General features: G+C 37.0%; 1 protein-coding gene across 1 annotated transcript in view; it reads left to right on the forward strand.

Moving 5' to 3' along the window:
• The window catches only part of INSC (inscuteable homolog (Drosophila)), a 106,221-nt gene extending 101,794 nt beyond the window's left edge, over positions 1–4,427 (forward strand). The window contains exons 10-12 of the mRNA XM_009890966.1: positions 1,429–1,584; positions 2,254–2,330; positions 4,299–4,427. Coding sequence (XP_009889268.1) covers positions 1,429–1,584; positions 2,254–2,330; positions 4,299–4,427 — 362 coding nt within the window. The remainder of the gene's footprint in view (positions 1–1,428; positions 1,585–2,253; positions 2,331–4,298) is intronic.
• Positions 4,428–24,269: the final 19,842 nt, after the last annotated feature.

The raw sequence follows: 24,269 nt of genomic DNA on the forward strand, positions 1-24,269 counted from the left end.
CCAGGACCCTAGGTGCCTGTAATTATAGGGTCAGGCAGAGAATACCCTGTCAGCGATTTGTTTGACTTGTGCCATCATTTTCTGATTTGCTGTTGTTAGGACTCACAATCCAGATATGCCCTGGAAGATTTTGCACTCCTTTATGATTAACAGATTGGTTACGTAGTTTGGCTATCTATTTCCTTGAGCACACCAAAACCTGTTTTGTTGTTTGGGACAGGTGTTTGATCATATTTCACCTACTTCTACTACAGCAGAAACTTAACTGATGTTCATGAAATGATACTAACAGCTATGCCAACTAGGCCTAACTCATGCTAAATATTACAGTAGGTGGAGATGTACATGTGGATCGTCAAGCACAATGTGATGAAGTAAAGTCTGTGTATACACTCCGTAATTGAAGTTCACACAGAAGCATTTGCCCCCAGGGAAGGGCTGACACCCAAATTGTGTACAAAGGCTTTTTGTGTCGCCTAATGTTGTAATAATCAGATGCTGATCAGATGCCAGAGTCACAAAATGACAAGGGTCTTTGGATCCTGGAAAGTTTAGATAAGTTTTCTTCTCAACTTTGACTTTTTTGTATGTTGATTGATTATTATCTAGCTGCATGATTCTGATGCTAATTCTCTTAATTATTTATGCAAATGTTCTAACAGTTAAAATCCTCTGATGCTACCTGGAGTAATCTGAATGCCTAATAGCAAATGGAGTCTAATAGCACATAATTGTCCTTATATTTAAAATAATCTAGTAAATAGAAATCAGTACAGTCTCATCTGGCTTTGTGCTGCTACAATAAGAGTATCAACTCCTACAGGCAACAATAAGTTAATGAAACCATATTGACATTGATGACATTGTCTCTTCTGAAGTGATTTGCACAGTAAACTTCAAGAAGCAGAATTTCATTTTCCTCATTAAAGGATTCCCCATTCTAAAATAACTTCAAACAGTTTGAGATGAGAACTTTTAAAGGTTTGCTTAAGAACTACATAAACTGGAAAAAAAAAAGTTTTATTTTCCTTTAATTCAAAGCAAAACTTCATGTAGAGACTTGAAATATGTCACTACAGGGTTTTAGGTTAGTTTAGGAGAAAATAAAGAATTGCACTTAGTTTGAGTGAAATAAATTTGTGAAATCCAAAATACCAACTTGTAGAGGAGTCAAGAAGTTGGAGGAGGGAAGAGTTAGTGCATTTTCTAGTTCCAGAAGTTCTGTAGCTTCATAATGAAGACAAACTTATGCACAGATCAGATGTGCCTGAATGCTGATGGCCAAATTTCAGTCCACAATTGTGCATTCTTCATGCCCTATTTGGGCAGTGATTGGTCTGTATTTACCTAGCTTGCTTTTTCCCTTTACTTTTTTGGGCTAAGTCTTTTGCTGGAGAGAGGATAACAGTAGCTCTTGCATCCTTCTAGGTGTCCAACTTTTAATGGATATGCTGTTTGAAAGATCATCCTCAGGAAATTCAGCAGAAGTTGCTGCTTGTGAGCGAGTCCAACAAAAATCGGCAGTTACTCTGGCACGACTCAGCCGAGACCCTGAAGTGGCAGATGCAGCCGTAAAACTCAGCTGTAAGGATGTATCACTAGATTAATGGCAGACTGAAAAAGAGGGAGGAACTGCCAGTCATGGAGAAGCTCTTTTTAATTTTTAGCCTCACTTGGTACACTTCATGGAATAGATTGCCTATACAGTCTGTCCAAAGAGTGACTAGAGGGTTGTGCTAAATGAACCTCTGGCTTATTTCCCAGAGGAACCTGAGGTGCAGTGTCCACTCAACACATAGCTGTGGCAGACTGTGCCAACTGACAGTGCTGCCTCCTCCATTCCTTTATTTAAAACCTGGTCCAGAATCTGTCAGTGAACAGAAAACTTGGACCCTTGTAGGCTCAGATGTGATGAATCTAATGGGAAGCAGCATGTTCTTTTGGCTGGATTTTTTTAAGGGCGTGTGGGCGGATTCATTGAGAAGAAATAGAGGTCACAATTTCCACTCTGAAACAGCAATAGTGGGTAAAAACAATGCATTTGTTTGTTTATGTGTTACAACTATTAATCATGACTGCTCTGAACTGCATAGCTCCATGGACAGTCCCTTAAGTATTTGCATATTATCTTTGCATTAGAGATCGTATCTACTCAGGAAGATAAATATGAAACATTTAAAAAAAAGATCTCATCTCAAAATATGGAGTTTGTTTTTCTAAATTATTTCTCCTGATACTCTTTTGTGCACTCAGGTATTCCTCGCCTAATTAAACTTTGCAGATCACCAACTGAAAGAAATAACAGTGATTCTGTTTTAGTGGCATGTCTGGTAGGTACATTTTAATCTTTCTTTCATGCTTATCCGGAAAAATGCAGAAAAAAACAGTCCTTTAGATTTCAAAATACATAAGTATTGCCGCAATGTTTTAAATTCATGACAGGGTCTCCTGCTTTCCCCCTTAAGCATAATCCTGCACAGTGTCAATTATTTATCCTCTGATTGAAGATTTAAGCACATAAGGAAAAACGGCTTCATCTTCGCACTATTGAGCACTAAAAAATTTCAGTGGAACACTTCAGAATTTAAGGTTTCGGTAATTCTTAAATTCCATTCTCTGATGATACTATATTTGCTGCAATGAGCCTTGCATCACAAGGGTAGCAGCCCTTTACCTAAACACACACATATACGGAAATAGTTATGTAAAGTGCCCAAAGAGAGGAAAGGAGATTTGCTTTCACTACAATCTATTTTTTCTATTTGAGTCTCCAAGACAATATAGTGTCCAGCCAAGGAGCGGCTAACAGAAGGTTAACACTTTCTCTGCTTAGGAGAAAGATCCCAGCTGCTGGCCCTGCACTGCATGGACTGTGAGCCCCAGCCAACTATCAGAGTCGAATAATTTCACCTAGCATTCTCTAATAGGAAAATGTCTCTGGGGACATGGGTGATGTAGGGTTAGGAGATAGGTTTTGATGAATGAAAGACCAAAGAATATTGTTTGACAGTGCTTTTTGGTATTTATGTTCTTTTAAATGTAGAAGTAAAACTTGGTTATTGCAGCTTTGATTAACAGCTAGCTTTGTACCGGCACCTGAGAAGTTTCATTCATTTAAGCACGACTCATTCGGGATGAAGAGAGTACGAATGTGAGCATAAGAAATGCTGTGGTTATTCTTCATACGTGCTGAGAAGGCTCCTTAATCTTGTATGGCTAAAGCAGAGGCCACAGGGTGATGGCAGCAAACCAAACTGTGATTTTTCTGTCTCATTGAAGTTGTTGCTGCACATTCCTTGAATTCGTGCCTATCACTTGAGATCTTACCCGCCTGTCTGTCTCAGCAATTCTGCTTCTCCTGATCTTTTAGTAACTGCCTGATGACACTTTCTGATAAACATGTGGCAAAAATACTGTCCTTGAGACATAAATTGCTTCAGGCTCAGACAGGTATTGTCACTAAAGTCTGAGGGCTTGTACTGTTTGGTATTTTTAGCTTGGTTGTTTACTCTTTGTGTATTCTGAAGCAGGTGATTAACTCTTGTGTTAGTGCTGCATTGACAAACAGCACAGAGATAAGCTGATCACAATTATCAGACCTTACTAATATAACACAATTTTTGTTCTTGAGGAAAGCCCGCCTGCTTTCCAGTTGCATCTGTCATGTCAGGTTGCTAGAAGGTATGTAATCTATGTATATTTTTCTCCAGTGAGAAAAACAAGTAACTTCTTAAAAGGGAAGAGTTTATGAAGATAATAGTAACATCAATGCAATATGTATTGTGCAGCCTCATAATCAGAACAACTGGCAGTTTTATTTGTTCCTGAATGGTTTGAAATGTGTGGCTTCTATGTACTACACTGTAGATTTCTGTTATGGGCATTGCATAAAACTTCAGTAGCAGAGGTATCTGAATCAGATGGCTTATAGTTCTCATAAATAAGACAAAAGCTAAGAGGAGAGTTGAGATAAGAAGAGGCAGTGTGAGATGTGCAGCAGATCAGAGATAGGTTTGCAATCAAAGTGCTCTGACTCTCACCTCTGTGCTGTTTAACACCACGCTGTCCCTGCTGTTCAGGTCTAAGACTAACGTGCCCCAAAAGGACTGTCATTTAATAGCTGCATTTGAAGGGAGATTCATCTGACAGATGAAGACACTAATGAGAGCCAGGTAGAAGAGTCCATAGACCTGCACGGTTCAGTTTTCTATTATTTAGAGATAGTTACAATGGATTCCTGCAACGAAGACTTTGTCAACCCTTAACAGTATTACAGTTGTGTTGTTTTGTTTTTCTAGGCAGCCTTACGGAGACTAGCCGTTATGAGTCCTGATGGACTTGAAGAGTCAGATTTTCAGCAGCTAGTAAAACCCAGACTTGTGGATTCCTTTCTGCTATGCACAAATATGGAAGAGAGCTTTGTATAAATGTGAGCCAAAAACCTTTGAAAAATAATCAAGATGATAGGTATACAATAATACATATACAATTTTATTTAGTTTTAGTCCTATTGTTATTTATGACTTATTTATTTTAAAACCATGAACATATGGTTTGTAGGAGCAAAGAAGCAGAATGAGCAAACTTGTTTCAGTGGTTTGCAAAGGTAATTTTTTATTATATTTTCCTGCCAAGACATGTCAACAGACCTTATCACTGAGATCTAACAAAATGTTGTCTTGTTTAATATAGTTGAATCAAGGTAACGAAGCCAAGAACTTGGTGCTCTCATGTTAAATGCTTCTAATTATATTTTATCACTGATATTTTTCTACAGTTAGAACATTTTGCAGTTTTTTTAAGAAATGCTTTAGTCTCATGTATTTGCTGCATTAAAAGAAAAATAATCATTAAAGCTGCAAGTATACACTTTGAAATGAAAGGGGTGTTACAGTCTGAGTCCAGTTCTTAACTGTTGTTATTTTTTAATAGAATTATGAAAATACATAACTGTGATTAGCTGAGAAAATTTTTCAGAAAATTTTCAAATACTGGCTTGGAATGAGGTCAGAGGACATTCTTACACTGTATAAAGATGTGCTCCATTAGAAGATACACACTTGCAGACAAATCTTTTATTTTCATTTACTTAAATTTCCAAAAGAAATTGAGAGAATTCTAGAAAAATCTTTATGAAATCAAACATATGTCATCAACTTGAAGATATCCGCATAAGATTTAAAATCATCGCACAATCATAATTTTCCATCCTTTCCAAGCCTTACAAGAACTGGAAGTAAGCATGTCCAGACATATTTTTAATATTTAAGCTAGTATTTTTGTGAAAAGTTGTGCATGCATACACTAAATAATCAGAGCAGATAAATTAATTGTAACTTGTATTTCCATTTTTCTGTTTTTCTAACTAGTCCTGTATGTCTAAAACTGTGAAATGGGACTTTCAGGAGCTCTTGGAGTTGACAAAATGAGATTTTACCAATGGATAACAACATAAAGAATAGAGATAATTTTAAAATAGATTTCTTTTTTTCATGGAACATTCGTCTCAAAATTTGGCTTTTCCTTTTCATCGAGAAGCCATATAAATTTAAAATTACTCAACCAGAAATATCTTGAGAGTGTCCTTCCCCCCAGCTTCTCACAAAGCACTCTGTAGATTATGAAAGTTTATGTATTTTTTTCTTGATGGCTTGCAACTATTGCTCTGGATCAATTTATGATCAGCAACTTTAGGGTACTAGGACATCTGCCAAAAAAGTAAGTACATTTCTTCTTTACTGTACTTACTTTGTAGATATGTTAAGCAGCTTACTTCATTAATGCTTATTTAGTATTATTTGGTGTTTAGATGAAAGGCACCAGGAAATTGCTAAGCTGTGATTGCCTTCCACATTTTCTGTGTCTGAGAAATCTGTCCTGCTTCAAGCAGTCAGAAATGGTGGGTATTTTTTTCTCCCTTGAGTATATAGGTTAAGAAGTCTCTGCCTTAACATTTCTTCCTTGTGATCTGTTCATTTAACTATGAGCTCTATCTTGACTGAAGTTTTAAAACATTAGAAAACATACAATGAACTCTTGTCATAAGCAACTACTCAAAGATAAGCATTGAATCAGATGTTTCACAGATGTAATTTTCTAGTAAGAGCAGAGATTAATTCTGCTTTGTTTGCTTACTTTGAGACAGCTCCTTAAACTTCCGAGATTGTTAAGATGTATGGTGCTGTACAGCTTTAGAAATATTATACAAGTGATGGACTTTAACACTTTCCTCACTAAGCTGAAATACATGTATGAACCATGGATGCTTTAAATGGTGAAATCAACTTTCTTGGTATAAACAATGAGCTCATAAATCTCACTAAAAATGAACTCAATAATGTCCCATTGGTATCATGCTGACAGCGTGAAAATCCCTAATAGAATACAACACATCATATTGTGTTGTGAACGTGCTGTACACATGTTCTGTCAGCTGCACCTAACACCGGAGACAGGAGTTTGTAAGATGGAGTACGGTTTATTCCATAATAGGTAAAGTTAAAATCTAATTTTAAAAAGATGTCCACACATGTAAATTGAACTGAAGTAGCTATTAAGAAAATGCCATTATGACCCATAATGTTTTAAAGCCATTTCTAACATGTCAATCAAATATTCAGTGAGCAGGCCAGTAGTAATGAATGAGTCTAATATGCTCTCAGATACAATAATGTGAATCCACATCAACTGATTTTACTACAGGTACTCTCAATCTGTAAATATGAGGCCATAATTCTATGCCAATATTGTCCATTTACATGTGTTCATATTATGAATGTGGCTGTTTACATTACAGAAACAAAATACATTTAGGTGGATCTCATACTTGTAGTAGAAAAAACAGATCTTAAAAGAGACAGTTCAGACCTGTTATCACCTAAGTGTCATCAAAACCAGTTTTGCTAGGTCTGAATTTTTCACCTAAAGTTGTGCACTTTATTTTTGTATATATATTGAAGTTCATGAGAAAATAAGCATACTTCTTCCATTCCTCTTAATTAAATTGGAAATAAAAAGTCATTAAGAATACTGAAATACTTTCTCTTTACTTCTGAATGAATTCTGGATTAAAAGTGTTTGCTTTGAAAGTGACTTCTCAGTTTTTAAACCAAAAAAAAAAAAAAAAGAACAGCTTAAGCCAGACTAAACATGTTTAATTTCAATGCATTACGAAATAAAATATTTTATACCAAAAGATTTTCACTAAAACATGTATTTTGGTGGATCGATCTTTGGACTCCCCGTGTATATACATATATAGTTAGCAGAATGAGGTAGAGAGTATGTGTAACACATTTACATATCAATTCATATATGTGGACTCATTGACCTATTGAGACTGCATGTAGGTTAGATATTAGCTTAATCATTTTGGAAACGGAATGTTATGCTTGTCAGAAATGCTGTAGTTTCATTTAAGTTTTTCTGAACATTTTAGGTTTTGAATGAGATTAGAAATGTTAGACAAACATGCAGTGAACTGCAGGATTCTTTGTAACTTTGATTTACATTCCAGTGACTTTGGACAATGTGTTCAAATTTCAGCTTTAGTTTGAACTATTTACAGATATTTGGGGCCCAGATGTTTCATTCATAGAATAAATTTTTTTTTCTCAGTTTATTGTCTGTTTGGTACATGAATCATTTATGTGGAATATTACTTGTTTAACCTGTGTAAAATAATATTTGTACCTAAAAGGCGTAAGATAATGTCTTGGATGTCTTACCTGTTTATAGGGTTGCCTGTTGGTATCCAAAAGATGGGACTTGGTCTGTAGAGTGTCACATTGCCTTAGTACAAGACTGATTCTGGTATTTCATATGGCTTGTTCCAAATTTGTATGTTGACCATCTCCTTTCACATAACAGCAACGAACAGTCAAAATAATATTGGCTTTTGTATTTTGAGAAATCTGCTTTGATTTTTAGTTTAAATTTATATTAAATTTAATGTATTTAAAGTAACACTCTAGACGCTGTAAATTATTCACTAGTGTTCTCATTTTTAAGGGGAGGGAGGGAGGGAGGGAGGGAGGATGGCATTGAACATTGAAAGATTGGTCTAGAGTGAATTTGTCCATTTCAGTTGGAAGTGCTTAGCTGGTGGGGAGGTGGGTGAATAGTTTCAGTCCTTGACAGGCTAAAGAATAAGGACAAGGAAAACGCAGGGTCATCTATTTTAGATACTTCAGTGCTTTGCAGAAATCCTTATCTCTACTTTCTAATTTGCTCTTGGGTCTGAGTTTCTCTTTCTCTAGCTGTAACAAACTTCTGCCTCTTGGGAATCTTATTTGTATAATTGCTAGTTATCTGAATAGAAGACAGTTAAATTCCAAGGTCTGGTCCTACTAATTGTTACATTGGTAACATTTTTGCTGAGAAACGAAGTAACAAAAATACCTTGTTAAATAAATGTACTCTGGATCACCTAGAACAACAAGAAATGTTTATTGTTCCCACAACAGAGGGAAGAACCAGCATATTCTCCAGAAAACTTGAGAGAAAGCATATGTATAATAGTTTACTTCCAGGTATTGGTATTTTACAAGCAGACTTACTAAGTTTGTAAATTGATCTGTCCGCTGCCAAATAATCACTGAATCAAAGTAATAAAGGAAAACCACTAGACTTACAGACAAAGCACTGGGAAACCAAAGATTTTTCTCTTTCTTTTTCAACAGCTAATCAGTGACTTTTTGTTTTAATAATTCAAGTGTCCCTAGAACTCTATGGAACCTATGGAAAACCAGTGCAAAGAAGAAAGTGTAGTAGGTAATACTGCTAATTTGCTTTAGAGAGAAATTTAAAGGGACCAAAAGGCTTAAACGGTATGAAGAAGGAGGTGTGTCTAACGTGGTACCTTTTCTGTCACTGTTGTGATCACCTGTGTCGCAAATGTCTAACTGAAAGGTACACTGCTTGTACCCTTTTCTTCAAGCTTTCTGGATATTACCACTGTCTTTTAACTAGCTTTTGTCTATGTCCTCCACAACCTTTAAAATGTGACCTAACAATACACACATCTTCGAAGTAACTCACAGATTTTGGTGTACATAAAAATTTAGTCTTTTTTTTTTTATAACACATAATGTAAAAATCTTTTGGAGTAGTTCCGGAAGGATATACCTAACAAGATATGTCTGTTATGCGTGCTCATCAGGTAAGGCAAAGTTTATGATAAATCCAGAAGATATATCTAAAAAGATCCCGAACCAGCCAAGTGTATTTTCATTTGCATCAAAAGAATAATTATGGAATGGCCCCAAATCCTCTAGGGAAGCCTTCTTTGAAGCGATGGTAAGTCAGTGTGCCTGCACTGCAGGAAAGAAGAGCCAGAGATAACCCCCAGGTTTCAAGATTCTTGCTAGAATTAGAACTGTAGAGATCTAACACATAAAATAAACATAAATAAAATCTCACAATATGAAGCTAAGGATAAATGACTTGTAAAATTTTGTGACAAATACGAACATTTAAGGAGTATGCTTTGTACATTAAGCAACATGTTTGTTTACATACACTTGCTTCCACTTCCAAAGCAAGATACAATGCCCTTTGTCACAGCTCTTTACTTTTGTACTGCTTAATTATTAAAAAGGCCACACTTTTTCAGAGCAGCAATTATTACAGATTAGTCATTTCAAAAGTGTAGTCCATTTTTAGGGATGGATAAACAGGGAAGTTACTAAATACCATGAAGCACGGCCGACCATTTACATGAGTGTCTCATCCTTAAAAGGACACAAACTTTGTGGCATAATGTAGACTAGTTATTGGTTTAGAATATCTGGAGTGGAAGAAATCTATCATGTTCTTTACTTGTGGGGGGGAATTCTCATCTGTTTTGAAGTTTAATTCTGTAAGTATAGTCCAGACCAGTCATTTAGGTACTTCCTGTAGACCACAGAAGGAATTGGTCAATTCTTTCTCTTTGAGGATGACTGCCCAAGGCAGAGAGTATACATAATGCCATGGAGCTGCCTTTTTTTTTTTTTTCTTTCTTTTTTTTTTCCCTTCCGCATCAGCTATGGAAAAAAGTGCTGATGATTTGTTTGGAGGAGATGTCTAAACACCTCGACATCTAACTATTAGTTCAGATCATGTGAGATGAATTCCAGACTCAGTCTGGAGACAAAAGGAAGGCACTTTTTCAGCTGGGGTTTCACATGCTGTTTATGTATCAAATACAATTCCCATCAAACCAGAGATTTTTGCAACATCAGATTCTCGCTTTGTAATTACTAACTGGGACATTATTTTCTTGTTTGGTATGCACTAGATGATGACTCCTGTTTGCCTGTGTTGTAAACCAGATGATACTTTTCTTATTAGAGGAAAATTCTCTTGCTCTTAAAGAGAGGGAGAAAGCAAACAGGTCACAGGACACTAACTCAGAATGGTCTCCAAAATGAACTATCCTGGACAACATGGAAATACCATTGAGCTAATAAATAGCATTGCACATGTCAGGAAAGCTACTACTCACCAGAAAACAAACAAACACACAAACAACCCCCCCCCTCAAACCCAGCACCCCTTCTTTCCCAAAAAGTAGTAAGCTGAGCTCTAAGGACAAAAAAAATCCTCTTTGTTTTAGAATGGTCTTGTACTGTTATTACCTTGTCTTTACCTGTCGAGATACCTTGTTTGGCTTCACTTGTATTAAAGATCTCATGATAATTCCTGTTACATTAACTTTTTTTTTTCCTTCAATTCAAAATGTTTAGCTCTAAATGTGGTAGATAAATAAGAGATGAAAAAAATGAAAAATGGATGCTGAACAGATACAAAGCTGAATCTTGAAAAACTTGAAGAGATTTTTCTTTAGAAATACATTCCTGCATAAAACATATTAAAACAAGGGCTTGATTAAACAGCTTCTTAATGAAGTAGATAACTGAAAAACTGTGTGAAGATGTTCCTCTTTGAAGTCACAAAAAACTGCGTTATGGTTATAGACAAATCTGTTATTTCCAGCTCTTAAAGACTCAAGAGAACTTCAGAAATGGTGTGTTTTAGAGTTTTTCGCTTAGCAGTTTGAGATGATGAGGTGAGATTTTATGAATTAATACCACAAGATAAATATAGGTGCATCTTAAAACGAATATCCATTAATGAGCCATTTCACAGACACCATCGCTTTACAGTAGGCCAGAGACACAGAAGCTCTTGGATATAGTTTTGCCCGACTGCGATAAATTTCTTTACCCTTTTTTTTCCCCCATGATTAGGGGAAAGAATAGAGGCAACAGCATTTCAATAGCTACAGAGGATTTTGTCGACATTTGTATTCTGAAGTTTTGCACTTGGCCGGACAACTACCAGGCTTGGACCACAGGGTAACAGTAAGAAAGGACTCTTCGTTACAAGGCAGCATCTGGGACCAAGCAGCATCATGTGTAATGCACGGATTAATGAGGACTGCTTTCAGGTGGTTCAGGCCATCCTATTGGAAGCCATGCTGGCACGTTATAAGCTTACTATCAAGGCTATTGCTAAATCATTGCCTGGAAGTCTCTGCTGCTCTGCTTACTGTGGAGTAAGCACTGAGCTAGCAAACCTTAGCAACCCTTTCTTAAATCAAGAATATGCTCTCCATCAATGCTGCTGATATGATATATGTGATGTGGTTCACATGATGAGGATGATACATGTGTGGTGGTTCACAACTGTGTTCCTTTCTAATTTTCTCTTTGCCTTTCCACCTGATGTCAACTGATTAATGCTTGCCTTTAGAGTGAATCACAGCATAAGGATTTTCATGGCCCAATATAAGGGAAAGCAACTGAAAGATCAAATCCAGCATCCGTGAACTCCAAGACACTGACATGTTTGACAATGTGCGTGCAGGTGCTGTCTCATTGTTCTGTTACACCTGCATCAAGACGATCTTTTGGTCTAGCAACTTGGCTAAAAGGTTGTCTGTTTTCTCATTTGCACAGTTATCACCATCTGACAAATATTTCTCCTCAAATTCTGACACCTCATTTATTTTTCCCTTTTGAAAGGATTTTACTTAGAATAGTTACCAAAATGCCGGGCAGCACAATTAGATGGAATTTCTGGATTCTGCTGCAAAGATCAGACGAATGTGCATGAATTGACTGTACTCTCATTTTCTGTCTCTTTTTCCTATGTAGACTAAAACCTACAGGGTTAGAGTGTTCCTTTCTGTCTTTTTGTACGACACTAAGTTGTCTAAGATCCCTCATTTCATTTGAGGCCACTTAAAGATAACATATTAAAAATAAATATTAATACAAAGCCCAGCTCCTTTAGTGGTACCAACATGTTGTTTGTGTTTGTGACCCTACGATATTCCTTGCGTAGTAATGTCTTTGTAGCTTGTTTTGCAGGTAATAATCTGACATGGCTTTAACTGACATGGTTGCCTTTTGTGTCCAAGCACGTTTTCAGCTGCAGCATTCCTTCAAAATGAACAGTTGAATTCAAACGTTTTTTCCATTCTACTGTTTGCAAACTCATCTGAGTGCCCCTTTTATGTGGCAAATACTTTTGTTGCTTCTCATACTCAGTTGAAATTCTGCCCTCTTCATTTGTTCATTGATCATCTTAATTTGTTCACATTTCTCATTGTGTGTATCAATATGAAAATGTCCCAGATCTGAGATATTTTTCTGATGACACAGTTTCCATTTTTATTCATGATAAAGTAAATGTTTAAGGTCTTATTTGTTGCTAATCATATAAAAGGTCTTTGTATGTTGAAACCCACTTGTCAATTTCAGGTCCAGCTTCCACATAAGCCCCACTAAAGCCTTCAGAGGAAAGCTCACATATGGGTACTGCAGTTGCAGGCTTTTAAATTAGAAATTTAGGATTTTCTCTGTAGCGTTCATTCCATTGTCTAATGCCTTTCTAAATGGGTTAGTTCTCTTTTTTGCTTCATTGCACTGCTACCTAGAGCAGATAAATTAAACTGAATTTAGTGGAACAGAGTCAAAAATATATTAAACTTTTTTTACCCTTTGTTAGTTTAGAACTTTAGCTCACCCGTTTGTTCTTGCAGTTGTCAATGATTAATTGTGAATGATCTGTGAAGCATTAAATGGACTGTATACTAATGATACGTTAACTATGCATTATGCTATTAACCATGAAACCAGAACACATGTAGTGTAAGCACGGTGAGCAGAAGAAAGATATTAATGCCCCGTGAATTTGTTAATAGTGGAGAGGAGGAGAGTTACTTTGTCAGGCAGGCAAAATATTGCTGGTGAAAGAAGTATAAGTCTCTTTACTAGGATCTTGAGGGGAGGTGGAGAAGCAACAGAAAATTTACATAACTGAAATATTGGATGTGGAATTGCATAAGTCAATAAAACCTCTAATTTTATTTGGAGAATGGCACCCATTAGTTAACTTTCACTCCAACCTAGTTTCACAAAAAAAAGGCGGGGGGGGGGAGCGGGAATGTTGTAGTTGTTTTAATTCTGATTTAAAGATTTTAAGTTGGTGGAGATGGGGGCAATAATTGAAAAAGCTGCTGAAAATTAGATCATTAAAACATGCTTTTGGTACAGAGGTGTTATCGCCATCAGGAGCTCAGAGTTTAAGTATTTTGAATTAGTTCTCAGATACTGTTGAGGTAGAACATCCTTCCCTAAAGGAATATGGATCTATTTTTCTTCAGAAAATTTATTTCTTAAATAGGTTATATTTTTAATTAAAAATGTTTTTATTAAAATAATCACAAATGGACCCTCTCTGCTATTTTAACAAGCTAACTAGGAAAGCAAAAACTATTTAGCTTAGAGAAGAGCCACAATAAAAATCAGTTAAAAAATCTTTAACCATTACTTTGTTTTCTAGGATCTTGCTGCATATGAATAAATACACCAGGTCATTCTCTGGTGAGTGTCAATAGACAAACTATGTATTTTATTAAGATTCTGAGGGTACGTTTTCTAATGTAAAACTATTTCCAGGTCTTAGCTGTAATCAGCAGAATAAAATATGGGTGCTGGCAAGTAAAAATTTTAGAAGTATGAAGTATTTCTTTTCATAAATTTCAGTTTAGCAGTTCTTTTAAGGCCTAGTGACTGCATTAGTGGAAGAAACTTTTCAGTTACAAACTGTCCTAAGGTCCTGAAACAACTCTTCACTGCCCAGTGACTCTCAGCAGTTCTAGATACTCTGTTTGCCTTTGCATAAGATTTTACCAAACAGGTTCTCATATTTCGTTTTCTTTCAGGACATTTCACAGAGGTTGTATGTCCCTTTTTACCCTGAGTCCAGACACTCCAGTGTCAACGGACAAAAAAAATATCTAGTTTCACCCAGGGGCTACTTTTTCATTCACAGGCAAGTGAACAAACATCATATGGTTTTAGTTGCAGCAGTTTTGTAGTCCTGCCCTGAGAGCTGAAGGTCTCTTTCATGTGGGAGGCCAAGACCCAGGAAATGTATGAAGTACAAGCAAGAGCAAAGGTCTTGCTGAAAGTGTTTTCTCCTGTTGAAGATTCAACCAAGTCGTCTTCATTTGGAGAATGCTCCATGGCCCCTAATGAGTTCAGTTGTCTATTGCCTTAATTCAGTATCCTGTGGACTTGTTTACTTTTTCAAAAAATGTCTTGAGCGGTAATTTCTCTCTGTTCACATCAGGACAGCTGAGAACTGCAGTCCTGTGGATAATTCTGATTTTGTCTGCATACTTCTTTTTTTCCGCTTTATTTGTAACTGTTCCTCACTGAAGAACCATCTTCCTTACTATTTGTTTACTCATGACAGGCTTCTCTGAAATCTAGAGAACTGCAATCAGACTCACCACATAATTAATGTATTTTTTCTGTGTACAGACAGCATCATTTTAGTAATACTGAAGCATTTTCTGGAATACTTAATGTTAATAATTAGCCAATTTGTCAGGGACAGTTGCTCGTACTATTCCAGTCTTTTAGTCAAGTCAACAAACTGCTTTTAACAGTTCCAGTAAAAAGCTTTTTTTTTTTTCAATTTTAACTTAAACAAGGAAGCAATTTTAAAAGCTTAACATGAAGGTTTGATTTTAAAAAAAATAGAAAGCAATCAGAAGAATCTTGTAAAAGGAGTCAATCCTCATGGAGCTGCCCAAGGTTTTACCATAGGCTGCATTTTTCTTTTTTCTTGAGGAGGAGTACAATGTTACTATTGTTCAGTTTCATGTTAGTTCTGGCTGCCTTTCTACAAATCCCATTGACAATACAGTAATCTAGAGGCCCCTTTACAGCCGGGTGGGAAAGGAATTGAAACAATAACGTTTTAATATTCTTTAAAAGGGCTTGATAGTTTTTTAACTCATTCAAGTGACCCAGCCACATGAATAAAGACATTTTAAAAAGTCTTAGTGATGCATTGGAATCTTATCTCACTTCCTAAAATATTTAAAAGCCGATTTTCCTTACATGTGTAATGTCTCTAGTCAGTTTGGCTGTTTTAATCTGGGTGAAATCTGAATAAGATTAAGTAATCTACAGACCTGCAAATGAACCTTTCTGAAGTCTTTAAAACACTGTTGAACACATCAGAAATATATGATCATTATGCACTGCTATGCATCCAAATTCTGTTCCAAGTCTTAAGGGATGAATGTAGCCAGAAAGCCAGCTTCTCTTGGGGCCACCTGGTCACATGAAAAAAATCACACAAAACATTTTCTTGCCCTGGGAACTGTTTAGGATTAATTTTGTCTTCCAATATTCTTAAAAAAAAAAAAGTAAAATATGTCTCTAAAGAAAAAGAACATTAAATTCTTCAGAAAATGAAGCTTAGATTATAGAATTTTTCTGTAGCAGGATAAAGGGTTTTTAGGTTGATTTTACATATTATCATGTTCTGTTTCTTTTAAAAGAGCTGAGTTTTTTAAAAGAGCAGGGTTTTTTTTGTTTTATTCCATGATGCAGATAAATAGAAAGTGATGAAAAGTTATTAATTTTATAGAGAACAATGAAAGATGCTACAGCTGTCAGATGAAAGGAGTCAAGGTCAGTATAAGCAAATTAACATTCATTGATGTTATGTCTGCTTAATCAAAGATCCAGATTTCAGCTGGCCTTGAGTTTAATCTAATATTTATTTAAAAATATATGTTCCTATGGAGACCTAGTGTGCAAATGGGAAGGGAAAGTACCAGGAATCTCTGCCTGGATGTCGCTGGCCAGAAGGAGTATTAGCCCTCTTCCATAATGTGGGAACCCTAGGCCTCGTGGTCCTTTTGTTCCCAATAGAAGTGGATAAAAATGTAGTCATGAAAACCAGGTGAACTGAAGCATGAAGTCTCATTTTTCATGAGGGGGGTGGATAACTGCAAGTGAAACTTGAAAAGAATTGAACCCAAGTGTTTAGGAAGGAGACACTACTGGGGCTTGTTTAAACTTGGGAAACTAAAGCAAAGAAATGTTGCAGGGACTGCATATGAACACTATAGCTGGAAAACCAACTGTAGTCACAATCAGGGCTATAGTTATCAAAGTATCATTGAAAACTTTTATATTTATGAAGTATCAAATGACGTGGGAAAAATTAATAAAACACTAGATACTGTTTTGTATTAGCAACAACATCACCTCGCAACTGACAGCTCATCTGCATTTGGGTTGGTTTACAATAGTGGCATGATTTCTATAAGCTCGTTAATTCATTGACACAGATTAGAAAAATAGATGTATTCTTTTTCTGTCAAAACACACAGATGTAACCCAAAGCAAAATGAGTCTCTGCTTTCTCAACTCATGATGTAGTGCAAACTGAGTTTTCAAAAGCTTCTTTGAGATGTACTTAAGGACTTGCTGGGGGAGAAGTGGTGACATCTACTGGAATTTTTAAACACTTCATCATAATGTTTCCAAGGCTGCTAGCAAGATATATTTGGTTTAGGTCTAAAGTTGGATGAATAATGCAGAAACAATTTCTACTTTTATTTGTGCAAATTTGGAAGCAAATCTTCAGCCATCTTGGGGTTGTATTTGGTGTCATTTTCCGCACACACTCATAGTTATTAAACTTTAATTCTATAACTGTTGGCAGAAAATAAATGTTAAGCTCACACAGGAATACTATGAAAAGTGAATTTCTAATGTGTTTTCTGTAAGCCTGTGTATCACAAAGCTGATTCCATGAGTTATGTTCATTAGACTGGAGGATGGAAACAATATTAAGTGATTTATGGGACCAACTGCAATTGAACAGTGAGTTTATGCTTGGAGTAGCAACCCGTTACTTTAAAAGAAATTAAAAAAAAATTCAAGGAGAAAAGAATATGTGAAGCAAATTGCAATCCGCTCCCCACATTTCATGGTAAGAAGGAAGGAAACTCATCCATCATTAAATGCATTCATTAAAAATTATTCACTCAGATCCATTTAAAACACGTTCTAACTTTAATCTCTTGATTTCTTGGGGCTAGATTGTGATGTGTACTGCATGCCCAATAAGCGTGTGAAGGCTCTTCTTGCATCCTGATGTAGGTTACTTGGACCTTGGGACTGGGCCTGCAGGAGCAGCAGGGTTATACATCTGCTTCCTCTCTCCCCTCAGAGGGAGTGTGCGGAGGGGAGGGAAAGGGGGATGTGATTGCAGAAGATGAAGCAATCCCTCTTGGCATAAAAAAAAAACCCACCTCTGACTGGCTTGCTGGGATTGGCTGGAGGTCAGTTTCCCAAAAGTTTACTACTATGAACCAGTGACAAATAATTCCCTCTGGGACAAGGAAGTTGTAGGCAATAAACTGGCCTTTGAGATGTGTTATCCAATGTGATCTGTGTGCTGTTGCCATTTACCTATCCCATTCCCTTCAGTCTATGCCTAATCTTTAATCCTTAAAACTTTGACTTTACAAAGTTCATGACCTGATTGTATGATGCCATTGGGTCATACAATTAAAAATCATAGAAAGTGACAAATAGGAGTTTTCCTGCTCACGTTAAAATAAAAGCCAAATTACCAATGTCCAATGTAGTTCCACAGGCTCTCAGCAACTCTCTTTTTTACCTGGCATTTTGCATTTTCAGCCTTTGCATACAATGGACTAAATAAACTGCATGATTTCCGGAGGGTAATGTTAAATGATTGTTTAGTATCTGGTTCAAAATTATTTAGTTGGAGTCAAATTCATCTTCCTATTAGAAAAGCTAATCATTGGTAGACCCTGCAGCATCGAGATTTTTTTCTGCAATATTTAGAGTAACAGGCAGAAGAAACACCCTGGGGAAAATGAAGAATGATGCTCCTTGAAGTCCCACCACCATTTTTCATTCCTACTAAGAACTGTTTCAAATATTACTTGTAGCTGGTTCACATTATTGTGCCTGGGTTTTTTTTACCAATTATATCCTTTTTGTTAAAAATGGTCTAATCTGTGAGAAACTGTCTGTAAGGCTTTCCACCAACCTGTCCTTGAGGATTTTCTACTGTTAAGGAGATTTATTATTATGGTATGACAAAAGGAAAGCATCTGCTGTCATTCATCAAAATGCAACTCTACCACCAGTCTTACCCCTAATTCTGAAAGCTGCAGATATGTGGAGATTTTGTGTAGATTTTTGCACCTCTGAGCATATGACCTGTTGTAATATCCTATTCCTGCAACCTTCTGTTGAGCCCTGTGAATCGAAGTAGATCCCCAGTCACAAAAGCTTTTTTTATAATGGGAGTTGTTTCACTTCATCAGTGTGCTCTGGTCATGAGACTGCCTGGCTAAAGAGATTATAAGTGTGATAGTCTAACTTACCTACTACAAAATTGGAACTCTTTGGCTGTCAGTTAGCATTATGGTGAGAACTCTGACATGACAGTTTTCTGACTTTATTAATAAGTTTTAATCCTCCAAACAATTTTTGTTTAGTACCTGTTGACTTTCCTGTATTGTGTCCCTGATTTGCTACACTGACAAGTTTCTTTCAATCCATCAATCTTATTTAGCTGGGCTGCTCCTCACAAGTTTCTCTAGATTTATCATGACACAAATAACACCTTTTTAATTGAACAGAGATTCCCTGAGTCTGTATGCAGATCCACATCCATTTCTAACCGTTTTCACGGCTGAAACCTACTCCTACTGCAGACCTTTGAATATCCGAGATCTGTACACAAATTTTTTCTATATTTGCAGTTAGTACTTTTCATAATTACACTTTGCTGAATTGGGTCAGGGGACTCAGTCAAGTGGGGAAACACACCTGCCCTAAGAAATGCAAATGTTGTCTGTACAAGGGAGCTTCCCTACCAGCTGGCACAAGTTGACAGTGTTTTACTACTACATCAACTTATACAAGCTGAAGATCTCGCTGAAGACATTGCAGCTACAATACTCTATGTTAAGCTAGTAAGACAACAAGTGATTGAGGGTGCAAGTACGAAAATCTTCCCCTGACAACAGCACACAGTATCAAATTAATAGTTCCAGTAAATCTGTCTGAAATGTATTCTATATCATTTGTGGCAAGATTTGCTTTCAATCAGAGATTACAGAGAACTTTTAAATTAGCAATGAGAACTACCCTGAATAATAAACTCATTATTTACTATATTTGCCTTTTGTTGAGTTTATTAGTAGCACTGCCTGGTTAGATAGTATGGATCCTTTTCTATCCTTTCTTCATGAAAGCCCAACTATGGAACATTTCTGAAAGCAACAATTGTGATTTTATAATGAACCACAAGAGGGGGGAGAATGAACATAAATGAAAGAACTTGATTTTAATGAACTGTTACATTTAGGACAGTGACGTATCAATGCTGAATTTAAGAATCTCAGCCAGGTGTTGTCTTTGGAATGAAGAGTTTGAACTAATGGTGAGATGCTATTGCTAAGATTCATCTTTTCAGGTCTGCAGATTTACTACCGAGCTTCACTTACAGCTGTGGATAAACCACACTTCCAAAGTTGCAAAATACCATGCCTGGTGTACTCATCCCTTTCTTTATTGCCTTGATCAAACAGAAACAAATGCTAATGAAATGATAAAAATAGATATCTCTGTGACCTGAATAATCAGTTTTAAAGCCTTCTACCCTTCCTTTTAATTTTTTCTCCCAATTATATAAAGGAGTTCTCTTAACTCAGATAATCAAGGAATTTCTCCCTGGTGCATAGATGAGTTCTTGGTGTCAATATAAAAACTAAATCATCTCACTGTGGTCATGGACTGACACAGGACTGGTGAAATGCCAAAAGTGTTTTCAAGTTACATTTTAAAGAAGGCTTATAGTCCCTTGCTCCTCATGTGCAGAAGCAGCTATAGTGATGAGAAAGCTGGGGACTCCTAGAGATGGTACTCTGAGACTGCTGAGAGCACACGCCCCTACAGCTGGATCAGCTCTTGGGACAGCATGCACAGGCAGCTTTGGCAAGCAATCGGCTTCCTAACCCCAGGACTCGGTGGGCTTGATGGTAGTTCCTATAGCCAGCTGGAGGGCAAGGGAGGAAAACAGATTTCAAGAAGCCACCCACTCCACCATCCGCTTTCTCTTATTTCAAAGTGGAGGCAAGGGGCAGGCAACTTTCCCAACTTCTAGTCCTCCATGTCTCGTGTTCCATGTCCCTCCTGCCCTAGGTTGTCAGTCTCCAGGGAGAGGGATAGGAAAGAAAATGAGTCTTACTGCCCTCCAGACTAAGAAAGGAACAAAGCAACAATTATAACAGTAATATGAGGATGGTATTGCAGCAGGTGGTTGCAGCATGGCAAAGAATAGTAGCATAGGCAGCAAACCTTCTCAGCTTTTCCCTGCAAGTAATCGCAAGTAGCCCAGTAGACTATAACTCTGAGAGAACACCATGTAATGTTATTAGGCAAAATTAGAATGTCCCTAATTTTATTTTCAAAAGCTGAATGGTGCTGAAGGAGGCTTGCAGAAAGAAATTAAGACAGTTATACTAGAAGAAGACAGAATGTTGATTACCAGCAGCGAGGTATCCAGATTTGACTAATGGCACAGTTATTGTATGCATAAGCCCTAATGGTGTTTAAGTGGTTGCTAGAATGAATGCAATTAATGTAATTTATTTGTCAGCATCCAAACACTATAATACTGGCAATAGGATGGGAGGTCCCTTGCCTAGCATATAGCCCTACAAATATTTGTCAGTGTCTCTCTTCACAAGTACACAAAACCAGTGACTCTGGATTATTTTTTTAATTCTCATTTTTGAGGGGCATCATCTACATAGCTCCACTGATTTAAACTGAATTTTGCTTATTTTGCATCATGGATGGTCTAGTCTGGCTTGCCACTTGAGGGCAATAAGTGGCCTTGCACCTATCCTATAGCTCCTGAGTAAGTATATTTTTTTTTAGAGAGATTCTCCTAGTTTGACTGGTCTACTGTAGGGTTAACTGTAAATTGATTCCTTTCTTAAATTGCTCCAATGATTAATGATGATCTATGCTTAAAGAAAAAAAAGGAAAAAGTTATTTCTAATGTAAGTTTCTTTCAGCTGGAAGCTGAAGTTTATCTTCAGCTATGGGATCTTATCATGCTACGTCAAACAACCTTGTGTTAATGGAGAACTTCCCCTACCTAAGTATGACTGAGATGTAATCAAGACATTTGAATTACACATATAAAGCTTCTGATATTTCTCATTGTACGGCTGTTGCTTTTGATCTCACATTTTTATAACTTTCTGACCATTTCAATGTCTTCACTTTGTGTTTTTTGATGTGTTGGGTTTTCGTTTTTTTTTAGATCTAAAGATGTCACTAACACCATGATGCATGTGGGCAGTACCACCTCAGTGCTCTTGCTTGGTATTTCCCTACTTACGCAGGGAGTCAGGGCATCAGTCCTGTTGAGAGCTATTTCTTTACATAATATAGTTCCTCCAAATGCGTATAGTGACTCTATTACTATCCTCTGCCTACTACTTGCACTAATGTGCAAACACTCCTGGCTTTGGCATTGTTCCTAGCCAAACCAGAGAAAGTAGATTTGTTCTACTTGATGAATCAAAATTGATGAATAAGCTAGGGTTAACAGGAAAACTTGATCAACATGCATTTTCTTTTCAAGTTATTCAAAAATATTAACAGCCTCTTTAAGTTACGGCTCCTCTCAGCACTGAGGACTGACACTGAAGGACTGTGACAAGACATGGATGCTTTTCAGCCTGGATCCAGATCAATTACCTTATTGTGAAGCCACCAACAAGAAAGCTATGACTGGGCTGCATATCAAAGTTCAGCACAAATAGCAGCTGTCAAATCCATCAGATTAATTATTGTTCATTAATCATTTCTTGTTCAAGACAGAGAACCATTCCAAATCAAGGCACAGAGAACTTGGAACTGCTGTTTACAGCATTAGACAGGTATTTTGATGAGGGTTTATGGATTTCTCAAGTGTTTATCATTTACATGCTAAATAATATTTTACTGGAAGTCCCTCCCTCCCTACCCAACAACACAGTTAAGTTTTAAAAATCTAAGAAGAGGTAAATCAATGCAGTTCTATTGTAAATAGTGGAGCAAATTTATATTACGGCTTCCTCTTTATTCCCCCTGACTTACATGACTAGCTTGAAGGCAGTGTCATGTTTAGGGTAGCTTAAAGTAGCATAGCAATATTTCTCTTAAGACATATAACTACAAATGGAAGGCTTTCCTTTTCTTCTTTGTCAGAGTTTGGCTAGCAAAACGTGCACAGTAAGAAGCACGTTAATAGGGAAGCTCCTTATAGTGGAACAAATAAACAGTTAATAATAGCAGTCTTGTGAAACGATGAAAGACTAAAATTTAGCTCTGATTCAGAAAGCAGTAAATTACTAATGTTTTTTTAACAATCAGCAATACTGAAAAAAATGTATCCTAGTGCCTATGTGCTTGAGTTCCTCACCGCATCTCAGAATCTTTGAATTGCTTCTGGTTGCTATCTCAATCTTAGGAAAACCTGTAAGTGAGAAGCTTGCCTTAACACAGTGGTCAAATTCTACTGTGCGTTATTTCCCATGCATACAATCTATACGATGATAAACCTGAGGTGCTTGAATTTTTACCTCCAATAATCACAACTAGAAAACCACAAATGGACTTTTCATTTTTCCCTTGCAAGAGCTATAAAACCTAAGGCAAACCCTCCTGCCAAATCACTTTTATGGGAACCTCACTTTCCTGTTCACTAGTTTTACTCCAATTAATTAAAAGCAACACTCCTGCCCTTCGCTGTGGTTTCCAAGGTATTCACGGGGGGCATGTGCCCCCTCCAAAGTCCTGAGTGAGACTGAATTGGAGGTCCTTGATGGGTTCATACCCCAGGGCTCCTACACCTGGCCATTTGAGCTGTGGTGTCCAGAAAGTCCCCTTCTCCCAAAGATGGAAGCCTTAAAATGCTCAAACGAGCAGGCCACATAAAATTTAATACAGCAATGAAGATGAGCTTACTCAGTCCTGATTCTTTTGTTTGTTTGTTTGTTTCAAATAAGATTGATCATTTTGATGCCTCTAAAAAGGAAAAGGTGAGCTGAATATTTAAATCCATGGGGGTTTGTTTTGTTTTATTTTGGGGTTTTTTTGGAGAACATATTCCTGTCTGTAAAAGGTCTTTAAGCATTCTGCGTTCTCCTTGCTTTCCAATTAAGTTTTCTGGGCTTTCTAATGTGGTCCTCTGAGTGCTGGAAAGTAAGAGAAACAAGAATGCGTTTAATACCTGGCCTGGTGTCTTGGCAGCAAGGCTTAGCACTCCAGTGTGGGGAGTAGCAGGTTCAAGACCAACCCCAGGAGTCTTACTACTTGGACTGGCAGAGGGCTAGCGTAATGCACAGACAGTGAGCTCATTCTGCAGGTGGAGTGTTCAGCTGCATTGATCTTACGGCAAACCCAGCCTGCTAAGGTTGTGAAGAAACGTTGGCTCCGATCTAAAAGGAAATTGTGCTGCCTTTCCCTGTCTTTCCACTAGTTTAGCTTGCAAGCTCTAATAACATTAAAACACACTTTAAGCAAGAAGGCTGACACAGCTACGGAGACACAAAGTAATTTCCTAGAAATAGTAAATACAATAAGCAAAACTCAAATCTCTCATTAGGTAATTGTACTTTCATGGGGTCAGCCAGCCTCCCTGGCCAGGTTGAGGTCAATTCTAAAATATGTGTATTATATACATTAGGCATCTGTTAATGAAGCATAAATTTCATCAGCAATCTGGGTGCCAAAATCAACTCATTTGGGTACATGGTTTGCATCTACAGTGGTGTCTTATGGATTTGTTCCATAGCTGAAACAGCAAGTTTGTGTAGATGCCATGAATGGCATATAATAAGGAAAAAAAAAAAAAGCAAC

Source organism: Charadrius vociferus, unplaced genomic scaffold (assembly GCF_000708025.1).
Source record: "Charadrius vociferus isolate BGI_N301 unplaced genomic scaffold, ASM70802v2 scaffold248, whole genome shotgun sequence".
Lineage (NCBI taxonomy): Eukaryota > Metazoa > Chordata > Aves > Charadriiformes > Charadriidae > Charadrius > Charadrius vociferus.